Here is a 16392-nt window from a genome sequence, read left to right as displayed (position 1 = left end):
AAGTTATATATTTATGCAGTGATTATCAGCAACACATAGTTACCAGAAAAAAAAACTCTTACAAAGTTTTAAGTGTCTTATAAAATGTGATTTATAGAGCATGTTGCCCCAACTCCTGCTAGATATATAGAGGATAACAGAATCTGTTTAGATTTAAATGGGGGTAATCATAGTAACATTATTGGAAGGCAATACTATTCTCCTATGTAATAAAGAGCTAATATGCTAATTAGACTGAACAGCCGAACGACCTCCCGGATGTCCTTCCGGACGACCTTCCGGATGAAGTTGGGGCTGCGAGGGTCAAGCCCCTTGCACAAATTTCGTGCATTGGGCCTCTAGTATGTTAAAATAAAAAACAAAAAATTAAGACTGGGATGGTTGGTCCTTGACCTGCTGCTCTTTTCTCACCATAGTTTCTCCCTCAGATCTCACCCACTAAATGCGTTTCCAAACCTGTCTACTTTCCCAAACTCCAGCCACACACATTCAACCACAGGCTGTTTTTCTTTTCTACCAGGATAGTTCACTGCTCCTCATAATCAACTTGCCTCAATCCATACTTGTGGATTTCCCCCTTCAAGTTGGTTCCTTCCATTTCTGCCAAAAACTTGGTGTGTCCCTAATGCTGCTCACATACATCCCCCTTAACCTTCATACTTTAGTACTTCAGACCTCTAGTTCTCCTTTTCCCTTCTGGAATATCTCTCATCACGTAGAGTTGTTAGGATTCAACAAGATAACATTTGAAAAGCAAACAGCACAGCACCTAGAACATGGAAAGTTCTCATTGTTGTTATTACTACCTTTCCTGTCCTCCTCATCTCACTGCCTCCACATTCCAGTCTCATGGCCTTGTACCTGACCTTCTCTTAGTTGTTCTCCTTTTATCCGATTTTCCCTCATTGATATGAGGAAGCCAGATTATCCTCACAGTCCATTTCATCATCTCAAAGCAATGCTTTGATGTTGGCACTCCTGTGTTTATAAGCTTTCAGTGGTGAATTACTAATTTGGGCATTTGAAGCTCTCCATCACTAACCCCCATGTGTATTTCAGCATTTTCACCTACTACTTCACTGCCCACAGTCACTCTGCCCCATTAATAGGATCTACTGTTCGCATGTCTAAATATGCCCTGGATTCTTCTGCTAGAACAAATTTATCCATACTATTTCCATTGCTCTCTCCCCCTTTTCCTTTTATTAAAATGATATTCAACCTTGAAGATCCTCTGCTCAATGAAGCCATTTCTGACCATCCTTAGCTCAAAATGTTTTCTCCTTTCACTAAATTCTTACAGTACTAACTGGACCATTAACCTGGTGCTTAATTCTTTGGCCCACTTTGTTTCTCATTTTTTCATGGGTGTGTGGCCTATCTCCCAACCATATGGTAAGTCTTTGGCAAATTTCAGGTTCTCTGAGTCCTTTTCAGCACTAAGCCCAGAATATTGTAAAAAGTAATGGCAAATGTCTATTTCTTACCTCGGGATCCATAGCCAGCTGTTAAGTCATCATTCAGTAGAAAGTCAGGTGTGAAATAGATGTGTTTTCCCTCTTTTCCACACCCTCTATATTGTAGGGTATATGGATCACCTCCATGTGCCCCAGACGAGGCAGTCACTATAACATTTGCCTAAATTAAAAGAAATACCTTGTAACACTCTATAGCTCAACTGTGATGTTGGTGACATAAACATATACACATTAAAATACTTTGAACAGTACACTTCAGATCTGTACATTTTACTGTATTAATTATATTCAAATTTAAAAACATATTTTTAAAGTGCCTTATAGATGGAGTTTAAAATGCATTCACAACTAAATATCAACAAAATTATTTGGCACTTTAAAGACCATCTACATTTCCCTGATTGCCAGTGAGGTTGAACATCTTTTCATATATTTATTGGCTGTTTGTATGTCTTCTTGGGAGAGGTGTATTTTCAGGTCCTCTGCCCATGTTTTGATTGGAATGTTTATTTGTTTGGTGTTGAATTTTATGAGTTCTTTATATATTTGGGAAATTAAACCTTTGTCAGAGCTACTGTTTGCAAATATCATCTCCCATCTTGTTAGCTGCCTGTTTGTTTAGTTGTCCATTTTTTTTTGCTGTGCAGAAGCTCTTCAGTTTGATATAGTCCCATTCATTTATTTTTGCCTTTACCTCCCTTGCCTTTGGGGTCAAGTCCATCAAATATTCTACTACAATGAGATACCACCTTACACCAGTTAGAGTGGCCATTATCAACAAGACAAGCAACAAAAGTGTTGGAGAGGTTGTGGAAAAAAGGGAACCCTCATTCACTGCTGGTGGGAATGTAGACTGGTACAACAACTATGGAAAGCAGTTTGGCAATTCCTCAAAAAATTAAAAATTATCATACGACCCAACAATCCCACTCCTGGTATATATCCAAAAAACTCAAAATAATTTATATGCAAAGATATATGTACCCTAATGTTCATTACAGCATTATTCACAGTGGCCAAAGAGTTGGAAACAGCTAAAGTACCCTACAATGGAGGACTGGATACAGAAGATGTGGTACATATACACAATGGAGCACTACACGATCATAAGAAAGAATGAAATAGCATCATTTACAACAACCAGATGGACCTTGAGAATATTATGTGAAGTGAAATGAGTCAAACAGAAAAAGCTAAGAGCTATATGATTTGACTCATATGTGGAATATAATACTGAAACTTATGAACACAAACAGCAGTGTGGTGGTTGCCAGAGGGAGGAAGGTGGGGGAAGAAAGGGGTTCTAATATGTGATGACAAGAGATTTGACTTTGGGTGGTGAGCGCATGGTCTTATATACAAATTTTGTCAATTAGTAATCCACACATGAATCCTATATGTTCATGTTGAGTAATGTCACCTGTGGGAAACTGATATAGGGTTAAGCCTCAGACTGACCTGCTGGCGAAGTCCCAAACAAGTCCTAGTTTAAAGGGCACAGTCCTCTTAGCATAATTAGGCTTGACCTTATAACACTCCCTAGATCTTATCTGGGAAGCTAATGGGCTGAGGAAGTGCAAGAACAGTGTAAACAAGTGAAACTCACAAGAACTGTGTAACTATGGTAACCACTACCTTGTTTACCCCTCACTATAAAAGCTTGGTGAGGCCTGAGCACAGTGGAAGTCCTTCCTCTTGAGTTGGACTTGCTCGCCTGGTCCCCCATATTCCCAAGTTATCTTGTGTCTTTTCTATTTCATTTGTGTGCGGCTCCACTTCCAGACCCGAACCCTGAACCACACAGGACGTGGAGGGAAACACTTACGACAGTCACCCCAATAAAATTTTTTAAAAACACATAAACCATCTACATTTTAACAGTTTAGCAAATTCCCACAGAGTTTCGTTTCTTCCATTTGCCCTCCCAGTTTCCCAGATTAAAATTTTCTGAAATTGCACTGAGCTGTGCCACCTTCAGATGGGGGTCCAAGATGGCAACACAGGAAGATGCTGAACTCGCCTCCTCCCTTGGACATGGACACACAGAATCTATAGCTACATATGGGTCATTTTCCTCCAAAAAATCTGCAAACTAAACTGCTCTTCCATGAAGAAAAGATAAAAGGACCACATTGAGATGGGTAGGGAAGCAGAGACAAGCATCTCTAATGTAGCGACACACGATAGGGAGGCTACACCAGTCTGCTGCTTCCCCGGAGGCGAGAGCTACATCACCGGGGGTCTGAACTGGAGAGACAAGCCCCACACATGTCTGGCTTAGAAAACCAATGGGGCTGCTGTCCAAGGGGCCCAAAGGGCTTTAGGGAACTGAGGTTCTTCTTTTAAAGGGCTTATGTGAGGTTTCATTTGTCCGGGGACCCAGTACAAAAGAAGAAGTTTGCAAAGCACCACCAGTGGTTCTCAACCTTCTTAATGCTGCGACCCTCATGTTGTGGTGACCCCCAACCTTCTTAATGCTGCGACCCTCATGTTGTGGTGACCCCCAACCATAAAATTATTTTTGTTGCTACTTCATAAGTGTAATTTTGCTACTGTTATGAATCATAATGTAAATATCTGATATGCAGGATGTATTTTCATTGTTCGCGACCCACAGGTTGAGAACCGCTGAAGGAGATTGATTCACTAATCTTAAAGCACCTGTGGATGGAGCAGAGAAAAGTTGAAACTCTCTCTGGAGATGGAGGCACTGGCAGATTCTATTTTTGCATTCTCCACCCGCCCTGCTAGCACAAGTGAGTGAGATTGGGTGTTGCACCCTCCCCCCCCCCCCCCCCCCCCCCCCGCTCATACACACACACACTGCATTGCTAGGACGGGCAGGATGAGTCATTTCTACACTTTCCCATCACCTTGCTGAAATGGGAGAGTGGGGTTGCAAGATTCAACCACTCCCTGGCTGGGAAAGATGAGCAGAAAGTCACCAGGAAAGCCAATTGCAACACTCTCCCACTCCCTGGCTGCGGCCTGCGAGCACCAACATCACAGCATCCCCCTGAACCCTCCCTAAAGGCAGCATGTGTGCATGTGCACACACAGACAAGACATTTTCTTGAGGCATCACTGAAGCCGAGGCATGACAGTTAAGGGTTTCTTGCTGCCTTACTGAAGACAGCCAGCATCACCTAGGAAACTCTTCCAGATCTCCTGATCTGAAGACCAGCAGGGGTAATGATTATGGATATATTCAAGTACTTTAAAAGCTGCTGCCTGAGAGTCTGGCTTCCAAATAGACTTGAAACTAGGTGCTAAATAAGATTCCTCTCCTTGAGAAACTGACAGGTCTTGCCACTCCCTCAACAATGGGGACCTATTAAGAATAAATCAGACTGTTTGAACATCACAAAGGTTTAAGAGACAACCAAGAGCTAGGGCAAAGTTGAATAACAAGGTTCATCACCTATACAAGCCAACTCATTCAAGACTGAGAGAAGTAGCTGTCTTACCTAATACACAGAAACGGAGTTAAACAAAGTAATGAAACAAAGAAATATATTCCAAATAAAAGAACAAGACAAAAACTCAGAAAAATCTTAATTATATAAAGAAGTAATCTACCTGATAAAGAATTCAAATAAATGGTCATAAAGTTGTTTAGCAAACTTGGGAAAAGAATGGATGAACGTAATGAGAACTTCAACAAAGAAAGAGAATATAAAAGAAAGTATCAAACAGAAGATATAACACTGAAGCATATAATAACTGAACTGAAGAATATACTAGAGAGGTTCAAAAACAGATTGGATAAAGCAGAAGAACAGATCAGTGAGCTGTAAAAAAAAGCATTGGAACTCACACAAGCAGAGCAACACAAGGAGAAGATAATTTTTAAAAAGTGAATATGGCTGAAAAGACTCATAGGACAACATTGAAAGAAATAACATTTGCATTTACAGATCCAAGAAGGCGAAAAGAGAGAGAGAAATGGGGCAGAAAAGTATTTGAAGAAATAATTGCTGAAAACTTCTTAACCTGAGGAAGTGAACAGACATCCAGGTCCAGAAAGCCCAGAGAGTTCCAAATAAGGTAAACCCAAAGACATACACACCAAGACACATTATAATTAAAATGGCAAAAGATAAAGACAGTTTTGAAAGCAGTGAGAGAAAACAACTTATTTCATACAAGGGAAACCCCATAAGGCTATCAGAAGATATTTCAGCAGAAATTTTATGGGCCAGAAGGGAGCAGCAAGACATATTCAAAGTACTGAAAAAAAATTAATTTTCAACCAAGAATACTCTATCAGCAAGGTTATCATTCAGAATTCAAGGAGAAATAGAGAGTCTTCCAGGAAAGCAAAATCCAAAGAAGTTTGTCACCACTAATTTATCTTTACAAGAAATGTTAAGGGATTTCTTTAAGCTGAAAAGAAATGGCACTAATTAATAACAAGAAAACACATGAAAGTAAAAATCCTACTGATAAAGGTAAATATATACTTAAAGCAATGGAGTCATCACTTATAAAGGTATTATGAAGTTAAAAGAAAAAGGTAGTAAAATTAACTAAAATTACAGTAATTAGTTAAGGTATGCATAAAATAAAAAGATATAAAATGTGACATCAAAAATATAAAACATGGTAAGGGGAGTAGAAGTGTAGAATTTTAGAATGTGCTGAAATGTGACTTGCTATCAATTTAAAGCAGACTGTTTTATGGATATAGGCTGCTCTATGTGAGCTTTATAGTAACCACAAAACAAAAACCCATAGCAGATACACAAAAGATAATGAGAAAGGAATGTAAGCATAATACCAAATAAAGTAATCAAACCACAGGGAAAAGAGCAAGAGAAGAGAAAAAGAACACATAGAAACTACAAAACAGCTAATAAAAAATTAACAAAATATCAATAATCACATATCCCATCTAATAAAGGGGCAATATGCAAATTAACCGTCACTCCATCACAACGATGGTGGTGCCCATAGCCACAAGATGATAGCGCCCAGTTCCCTCAGCCTCTCCAGAGTCCCCCAGTCCTGGGGGGCGGCCACTGAGAGCAGGCAGCATGAGTGGCCTGGCAGAATGCTTGCTTCGTCGCCGTGGCAATGAGGCAAGCATTCCGCCCCTGCCGCAGAGGACCTCTGGGCAGCGGGTGCGAAGTGGCTGGTGTGGGATGCTTGCGTCATCACTGCAGCGATGAGGCAAGCATCCCGCCCCGGCCATGGAGGACCTCATGGTAGCGTGCGTGTGCATGCGGAGCAGCTGGGTGGCCACGGAGAGCCTCGGTGCTGCAGAGAGTCTCTAGGCAGTGGGCATGGAGCGGCCAGACCCCACAGGGAGCAGAGAACCACGAGTTGTGGGCCTCAGTCATCAGGGCTCCCAGATTGGAGAGGGCTCCCCTGAGGGCTCCCAGATTGAAGAGGGTGCAGGTCGGTCTGAGGGACCCACCCCCTATGCATGAATTTCATGCACCGGGCCTCTAGTCTATCAATAATTACTTAAATGTAAATGGACTAAATTATTCAATCAAAAGACATAGAATGGATAAATGGGTAAATAAACAAAATGTGTCTATTTGCTCCCTACAAGAGACTTTCTTCAGATGTAAGGAGACACACAGACTGAAAGTGAAAGGATGGGAAAAAATGTTTCACATAAATAGAAATTTAAAAATCAAATCATATAAGACAAAAAGACTTTAAAAAGACAAAGACTGTAATACAAGACAAAGGTCATTGCATAATAATAAAGAGGCCAATCCAGCAAGAAGATATATCATTTGTGAATATATATGCATCCAACATAGGATTAGAAAAATATATGAAGTGAATATGAACATACCTAAAGGGAGAAATTGACAGCATACAATAATAGTAGAGACTTTAGCACCCCATTTTTATCAATGGAGAGATCATCCATATAGAAATCAATAAGGAAACATCAGTCTTAAAGAAAACTTTAGATCTATTAAGATGGATTTAATAAATATATGCAGAACATTTGATCAAAAGAAGCAGAATACACCTTCTTCTCAAGTGCACATAGAACATTTTTCAGGATAGATCATGTTAGGCCACAAAATGATTCTCAATAAATTCAAGAATACTGAAATCACATCAAGCATCTTTTATAAATACAATGGTATAAATCTAGGAATCAATTACAAGAAAAAAACTGGAAAAAGCATAAATATGTGGAGATTAAACAACATGCTACTGAAGAACTACTGGATCATTGAAGAATTCACTGAAAAAATAAAAAATACCTAGAGGAAAGTGAAAACAGAAATACAACATCCCGTAATCTATGGATGCAGCAAAAGCATATCTAAGAGGGAAGTTCACAGCAATACAAGCCTACTTCAAGAAACAAGAAAAACCTCAAATAAATATTCTAATTTTACACCTAAAAGAAATAGGAAAAGAAGGACAAACAAAACCCAAAGTTAGAAGAAAGGAAATATTAAAGATAAGATGGAAATGCAATAAAAATAAAAACAAATCAATGAAACTAAGTGCTGATTCTTTGAGAAGATACACCAAATTAACAAACCTTAAACTAGACTTAACAGAAATGAGAGATGGAGATGATAGAGAGAGAGAGAGAGAGAGAGAGAGAGAGAGAGAGAGGAAAAGCTCAAATAAATTAAGAAATGTAAGAGAAGTTACAAATGATACCACAGAAATACAAAGGATCATAAGAGACTACTATGAACAATTATACTCCAACAAATTAGACAACCTAGAATAAATGGATAAATTCTTAGAAACATACAATCTCTCAAGATTGAACCATGAATAGAAAATCTGAATAGACAAATTACTAGTAAGAAGATTGAATAAGTAGGCAAAACCCTCCCAAAAAAGAAAAATCCAGGGCCAGATGGCTTAATGGATCAATTCAACCAAACATTCAAAGAAGTTTTAATAACTCTCCTTCTCAATCACTACCAAAAAAAAATTGAGATGGGGGAAATACTTCCAAACTCATTTTACAAAGCCAGCATTACCCTGATAACAGAACCAGACAAGGACTCCACAAAAAAGGAAAATATACCCAATAAACATAGATGCAAAAATCCTCAGCAAAATATCAGCAAACGAAATTTAACAATATATTAAAAGGACCACATGCCACGATCAAGTGGGATTTATTACAGGGATACAAGGATTTCTCAACATCCACAAATCAATGTAAGACACCACAATAAAACAAAATGAAAGATGAAAATCGTATGATCATAACATGATCAATAAATGCAAAGAAAGTGTTTAACAACATTTATGATAAACATTAACTCTCAATAAATTTGGTATAGAGGAAATGTACCTCAACATAATAAAGGCCACATACAATAAGCTCTCACAACTAACATCATACTCAGTGGTGAAAGGTTAAAAGCTTTTATTCTAGGATCAGGAATAAGATAAGGATTCTTTCACTCACCATTTTTACTCCACATGTAGTACTATTACAGGTCCTAGCCAGAGCAACTAGACAAGAAAAAGAAATAAAGGCATCCACATTGGAAAGGAAAATGTAAAACTAGCACTATGTGTTGATGACATGATACTTTATATATAAAAAACCCCTAAAGATTCCACCAAAAATTGTTAGAACTAATAAATGAATTCAATAAAGTTGCATGATACAAAATTACTATAAGAATTGATTGCATTTCTATATACTAACGTCAAACTATCAGATAAATTAAGAAAACAATCCGTTTACAACTGCATCAAAAAGAATAAAATACCTAAGAATAAAGTTACCAAAGAGGTTAAAAACCTGTACACTGAAAACTATAAGACACTGATAAAAAGAATTGAAGAAGACACAAATAGATGCAGAGCTATTTTGGCTCATACTTTGGAACAATTAATATTGTTAAAATGTCCATACTCTCTAAAGCAATCTATAAGTTCAATGAAATCCCTATCAAAATTCCAATAGCATTTTTCACAGAGCTAGAACAAATAATTTTAAGATTTGTATGGAATCACTAAAGACCCTGAATAGCTAAAGCAGCCTTGAGAAAGAAGAACAAAGGTGGAGGTATGCATCCTGATTTTTAACTATGCTACAAAGCTATAGTAATAATCAAAACAGTATCAGTATAAAAATTGACACATAGATCCATGGAACAGACTAGAGAGCCCATAAATTAATTCATGCATATATGGTCAATTAATTTATGATAATGGAGGCAAAAATATACAGTGAAAATGACAATCTCTCAGTAATGGTGTTGGAAAATTGGACAGCTACCTGCAAAAGGATGAAACTGGATTATTATCTTACACCACATAGAAAAATAACTCAACATTGATTAATGACTGGAATGTAATACATAGTAATTTGGGGTGTTTTTTTTTTTTTTTTGGTTGGGGGGGACATCTGACTCTAAAGACAAGGGCAAAAATAAACACATGAAATTATATCAAACTGAAAGCTTCTGCACAGTGAAGGAAAAAAACCGTCGGTTAAAAAAAGGCAACCTACAAAATGGGAGAAAATATTTGCAAACTATATATCCAATAAGTTGTTAATATAAAAATATATAAATAACTCATAAAACTCCATAACAAAAACAATCTGATTAAAAATGTGCAGAGGATCTGAATAAACATTTTCCCATAGACATACCGATGGCCAATAGGCACATGAAAACATGCTCGGCATCACTAATCATCAGAAAAATGCAATTCAAAACCACAATGAGATATCGCCTCATACCTGTCAGAATGGTTATCCTATATAATAAAAACCTAATATGCAAATTAACCAAACGGTAGAATGACCAGTCAGCGGGGGATGGAGCCAGCAAGCAAGTGGCTCCATGCCAGCCAAGACGGGTGCCAGTGGGCAGAGGGAGGGGATGTCAATCGGGGGGAGGGGGAGCAGTAACCAGTGGTGGTAGAGGGGTGATCAGGAGGTGAGGCTGGCCACTCACCAGCCAGCCCTGTCCCCCAATCGGCCCACAGGTTGCCTCCTGCAGAGGGAGGCCAGACTGTGGCTTAGGCCCACTCCTGAGGACTCCTGGTCTGCAAGAGGGCACAGGCCGGGCTAAAGGACCTCTCCCTGAGTCCACGAATTTCATGCACTGGGCCTCTAGTTATAAAATAAGACAAGAAATAACAATTGATGAGGATGTAAAAACCTGGGATCTTGTATTCACTGTTGGTAAGAATGTAAATTGGTGCAATCACTATGGAACACAGTATGAAGTTTCCTCATAAAATGAGAACTAAAACTGGCATATGATCAAACAATTGCAATTCTAGATATTTATCTGAAAAAAAAGAAAACACTAATTAAAATGATAGATGCACTGTATGTTCATTTCAGCATTATTTACAACTAGAGGCCCAGTGCACAAAAATTTGTGCACTCGGGGGGGTCCCTCAGCCTGGCTTATGCCCTCTTACAGTCTGGGACCCCTCGGAAGATGTCCACCTGTTGGCTTAGGACCACTCCCTGGGGGATCGGGCCCAAGCTGGCAGTCAGACATCCCTCTGGCAGCCCGGCAGCCCTTGGGGGTCCAGTTGCCAGCAGGAAGCAGGCCTAAGCTGCAGTCGGACATCCTTAGTGCTGTCCAGTTGCCAGCAGGAAGCAGGCCTAAGCTGCAGTCGGACATCCTTAGCGCTGCTGAGGAGGCAGGAGAGGCTCCCACCACCACCGCTGTACTGGCAGCCATCAGCCTGGCTTGTGGCTGAGCAGAGCTCCCCCTGTGGGAGCGCAATGATCACCAGGGGGCAGCTCCTGCATTGAGCATCTGCCCCCTGGTGGTCAGTGTGTGTCATAGTGACCAGTCATTCCCAGTCGTTAAGCTGTTAGGGTCAATTTTCATATAACCCTTTTATTATTATATAGGATAGAGTCCTGGTGCATGTGTGGGGGCCGGCTGGTTTGCCCTGAAGGGTGTCCCAGATCAGGGTGGGGGTCCCACTGGGGTTCCTGGCCAGCCTGGGTGAGGGGCTGATGGGTGTTTGCAGGCTGGTCACACCCCCTTCAGGGTGGGGGTCCCTACTGGGGTGCCTGGCCAGCCTGGGTGAGGAGCTGATGGTTGTTTGAAGGCTGGTCAAGCCCCCCCCAGTGGGGACCTTCACCCCATGGAGGTTTGGCCAGTCTGGGTGAGGGGCTGAGGGCCGTTTTCAGGCTGGTCACACCCTTTTCAGGGTGAGGGTCCCCACTGGGGTGCCTGGCCAGTCTGGGTGAGGGGTTGAGGGCCATTTTCAGGCTGGCCTAGCCCCCCGGCGACGGAAGCTCCCAGCCTCCTCTTTTTTTCTTTTCTTTTTTTTTATTCTGGGATATATTTACCTTCTACAATTGAAACTTTGTAGCCTTGAGAGAAGCTCAGAGACGGCCAGGGTGGGCATGAGGGAAGCCTCCTGCTCGCTCCAGCTCCATGGCCACAGCTGGCTGAAAGCAGGTATCTGGGGTTTATTTAACTTTTATAATTGAAACTTTGTTGCTTTGAGTGGAGCTCAGAGCCCGCCTCAGCAAGCGGGAAGCTTGGCTTCCTCCATCATTGGGGCAACCAAGCCTCCTGCTTGCTCCAGCTCTGTGGCTGCTGGCCGCCATCTTGGTTGGGTTAATTTGCATATAGTCGTTCTGATTGGCTGGTGGGCGTGGCTTAAGGCATAGCGAAGACAAGGTCAATTTGCATGTTTGTCTTTTATTAGTGTAGATAACCAACACATGGGGAAAAACCTTAGTGTCAATCAAAGGATAAATGGATAAAGAAGATATTATAAATAATATATATATATATATATATATATATATATATATATAAATTTTACAGGTCTGATGCACGAAAGTCATGCAAAGGCCTTGGCCCCCCGCACATGTGGTTGCTGCCTCTGCCTCGACCCCCTCTACCACTGTGGCTTTGTCGGGAAGGAAGGATGTGCATTAGGCTTTTGTTATTATAGATGTAATATATATATATATATATATATATATATATATATATATATACATACTATATAATACACACATGCACACACACACAATGAAATAACAAAGAATGTAATCTTGCCGTTGTGACAACATGGATAGACCTGGAAACCTTATGCTAAGTAAAAGAATTCAGAGAGAAAGACAAATACTGCATGATTTCACTTATATGTGGAATCTAAAAAACAAAACCAGACTCATAGAGAACAGATTAGTGGTTGTCAGAGGACAGGGGAGTTGGGGTGTGGAAATGGGTAAAGGGGATCAAGGTATAAACTTTCAGATATAAAACATGTCATGGGGATGTAAGGCAACACCTACAAAAAGAGCTACAGGTGTCATGCCCTTGTCATTTAGACACAGTCTCATTCCTATTTCCTGAAATATGTCCTGAAGCAAAAGAGAAAGTGCTTTGCAAAGGATGGAATACTCAGGCCGTTCAGGATTAACATTCTACCTTGTAGACCACAGTAGCCCAGTGCCTGCCTACTATTCCTAACCCTTTCTCTCCTCCCCGCCTTCCTACCTACGTGAAACTAGATTCACAGGAATCACCTTGCTTGTCCTTGAGTCCTCCATAGTGCCTAGAATGGATACTGTGCATAATTATTATCCACTAAGAGTTGCCTTAATTGATATTATGAGGTTAAAGAAATTGGTATCCAACAGATATATGAACAGCCTTTAATGACTATTATTTCCTTTAATCTTTCTGTTCAGTCATATTCTCATTTTTGCTTTAGTTATTTATTTCTTCATTGGGATCAGGAATACTACCTGGTTAGGGGGTTGGTTATCTCCAATACTTCTTTGTTCCACAGATGGCCAAACTGGTTAATGCAATCTCTATAGAAAGCTAGAGACAACATAGCTTAGTGCAAAGAACATGGGTTTGGGAATCAAATAGACACGGAAATTTTCCTAATTTACACGCTGGCAGAAGACAGTCATATTTTTATATGCATGGGTGGCCAATGTTTCTCTCTGGACGTGCCTGTTTACTGCCCCGACAGATTATAAAGATAGTCATAACTGGAATTGTTCCCTTTACAGCTCAGACTTAATAGATAAAGCTAGTTTTTGGTCCTTAACCAGAAATTTCAGGAAAGACCCTGTAGGTTACAAAGTAAAGCAATCTGAGAGGCTACCTGAGCAATGGCATTTTGCTTACTTTTTAGTGCAAAATTGGTACTCCTTTATTATATATCTATATATTTTGTGGTTAACAATCTTCCCAATACTGTATTTGCATATTAATATCAATGATTTATTTTTGCATAAGTTCTCACTTTTAAAGTTTGAACACAGTATTTTGGTTGTTTCACACTCCCACCCTTGATTTAGGCTCATTTAATGAAACTGAATTCTTACCTTTTCATATGATTCTTGTTTAACTTTGCTGTAATTATTAGCTTTCCACGTGGCAGGTATTAAAATCTTTGTATTTCTGAAAAACACTCTTCTCTTGGTAGCATTGAACAGGTAAAAAGAAGCTTCGGTTACCATTTCCTATAACCAAATAAAAGAAAAGCTTGTTTTATCCTTTATCATTGTAAGTCCTTTATGTTTGAATTTGCTAGTCACACTTGAATAAAGTAATAGTAACAAATAATGGAAACATTTTGAAGGAGCCCATTTCTATTAGAGACAGCATTAGACTTGAAAACTTAGGGACAAACTAAACTTAAATGGTTTTCTGGAGAAGATTTTTAGGACACTAATTACGTGTCTGGGCTTGCCTATATAATTTTCCAATTTTTTGAAAGGCTTTTAAGCTTTTACCAAACAAATCCTTTTCATGTCACACCTGTGGGCATGTTCGAGACCACACCTTATAAATGTTACTAATTTCACTAAAGCGTTAACGAAAGGAGGCTCCTAAGTGATGGAGTTGTGATCCTTCCTTGTTGTAAGGTGAAAATAGTCAATTAGAGAACATTCAGGTAAAAAGCAAGAACTTTGCTCTTTGGCACTCCATCCAGACTACCACTCTTTCTGTCTGAGAATTCTCACCCTCAGGAGGGAATCCAACCACATGATTTTAATAAGCACAAAATCATGCTTATTCATCAGTCAAACATCTGGTCTTTGTTGCCACAGTACATTATTTCTTAAGTTGCCACCCCAAACAGTCATGCAGGAACACAAAAAACACTAAAATTAGTAGTAAATCAACAACAAAAAATAAAAGAGGACTAGATCAACAGTCTGTGAACTGAGACTACCCAGAATTAGGTGAACACTCTGGCTTGCCCATAATCATAACGTTTGGTGCAATCTTTCAGAAACGCTGCTCTCTTTACGGCTCAAATTATAAATCAGACGGGGTTGTTAGCTCCCTACAGAAGGCTACAGGTCTGTTCTAATGGGATAATGAACTTGACTTCATTTTTGCCACTCACCTTGATGTTTGGGATGAGGTTCTGATCCTCGGACACCTGAGGATTGATTGCAATGAGTAACCCATCATACCCGTTGTCTCGAAGCTGCACTCCAGCTCCCAGGAATAGGAGTTCTGGACTTAGAGCCACCAGGAGAGTCGCAATCTTCAGGCAGCAAACAGTACCTGCTTTGTCCCCGTGGGTCATGTTGTAGAGAAGCCTCAGACTGGTTTACTCACACTGGTCCTGCTAGATGCATTGTGCCAGGTGACAGGGCAAAATAGTTTCCTTCTGAACTTGAAGGTCCTAGAACTTGTAGTGTAGGAGGTGCCTTCTTTGCAAAATCAGGGGTGGATCTATCTGGGACCTGCCTCTGCAAGTCCCTTTTCTCCAGGCAATGCCACACTTGCCTGTTCTGCGGCTGAGCTTTCTCCTGAATCATAGTTGGGCAATGAATCTTCCACCTCATACTCATTTTATATTTCTCTGAAGGGAGAGGAAAATAAGACAAAAGGAGCTTGAAAGAGAGAGGCCTGGGTAGCCGGGCTGGAAATCAGAGAATCTGGATTGTTCTATCCACTTTCACCAGAAACACAAAAATCTATAGTGATTTTCCTCTCCTTATCCTTGACAGCCTTCTCCATCCGTCAGCGCAACTACTTCCCCACCGCACTCGAGTCATATTTTGTTTGTTGTTAAGATTCCTCTGTCTGGTTATTTTGAAGATTTAGAAATCCATCCTGCGGCCCTGTGCCTAGGGCCTTGGGTCAGATAGTCTGGGCAAGCTCTCAGCTAATGGCTGGGGCAGGGTATCAGGTAACCCCTAGGGAGCGCCAAGTGCTGGGAACGTGGATGCCTGAGCAGACCACAGAGGCCTGTCCCTCTGCCCTGGCTGCCTTCTTTCCTCTGGGGCTGGGCAAAGAATGAATTTCTCCTCCAGCAACTCTCTCTTGAGGGCGAGACTCTGCCTCAGTCAGCCTTCCATTCCTCCAGTACCCATTACAGGTTCTGGATTGAAGTAGGCCTCTCAACTATTTGATGAGTGATCAATAATGCCTGAAAATTACATAATGCTTTAGAGTTTACAAATGAACACACTTAAATGTAAATTCCCTGATGCAGGTATGGTTTTTACTTTTTCAATGAAGGCACTGAGTCTCATAGAGATTATGAAAATTAGCCAATGGGGGTGGGAACTAGCATTTATTGTGTGATGGGTTTTATTGCCCCAAGTTTATGACAAAAATCAGGCTCGGAAAATCTAAGTAACTTGTTCGAGATTGTACAGGTGTTGTCATAGTGCAAGGATGTGACCAACTAACTTTAAATTCCATTGTTTTCCACTATATCATGTTCACTCATGTTCTCAAGAAACTAGAAATGAAATGTGAAGAGCTGCAATGTTGACGGGTATTGAAGGCTGTCCCTCTGCTTAGAACCTCTTCTCTCACTGCTTCTCACCTGCTTTCCTTCACATTCCAATTCTGGCCCCGAGCTCCCTAACTTTCAAACTCCCTCTTTCTTAGCATCAGACCCCTCTCCTCTGAAGCATGTTTATGGTTATGATGTCACATTTATACTGTGCAATTGGTTGTCTGCT

General features: G+C 40.3%; 1 protein-coding gene across 1 annotated transcript in view; it reads right to left on the bottom strand.

The window, feature by feature from the left end:
* The window catches only part of CLCA2 (chloride channel accessory 2), a 45483-nt gene extending 30460 nt beyond the window's left edge, over positions 1-15023 (bottom strand). Inside the window, exons 1-3 of the mRNA XM_070403401.1 lie at positions 14814-15023; positions 13783-13920; positions 1488-1638 (exon numbers count right to left, since the gene is read on the bottom strand). Coding sequence (XP_070259502.1) covers positions 1488-1638; positions 13783-13920; positions 14814-14999 — 475 coding nt within the window. The 5' untranslated portion in view covers positions 15000-15023. The remainder of the gene's footprint in view (positions 1-1487; positions 1639-13782; positions 13921-14813) is intronic.
* Between the last annotated feature and the right edge of the window lie 1369 nt (positions 15024-16392).

Source organism: Myotis yumanensis, unplaced genomic scaffold (assembly GCF_028538775.1).
Source record: "Myotis yumanensis isolate MYYU_CA2020_CCGP unplaced genomic scaffold, mMyoYum1.0.hap1 SCAF_2, whole genome shotgun sequence".
NCBI lineage: Eukaryota > Metazoa > Chordata > Mammalia > Chiroptera > Vespertilionidae > Myotis > Myotis yumanensis.
This window is presented reverse-complemented; position numbering and strand designations above follow the sequence as displayed.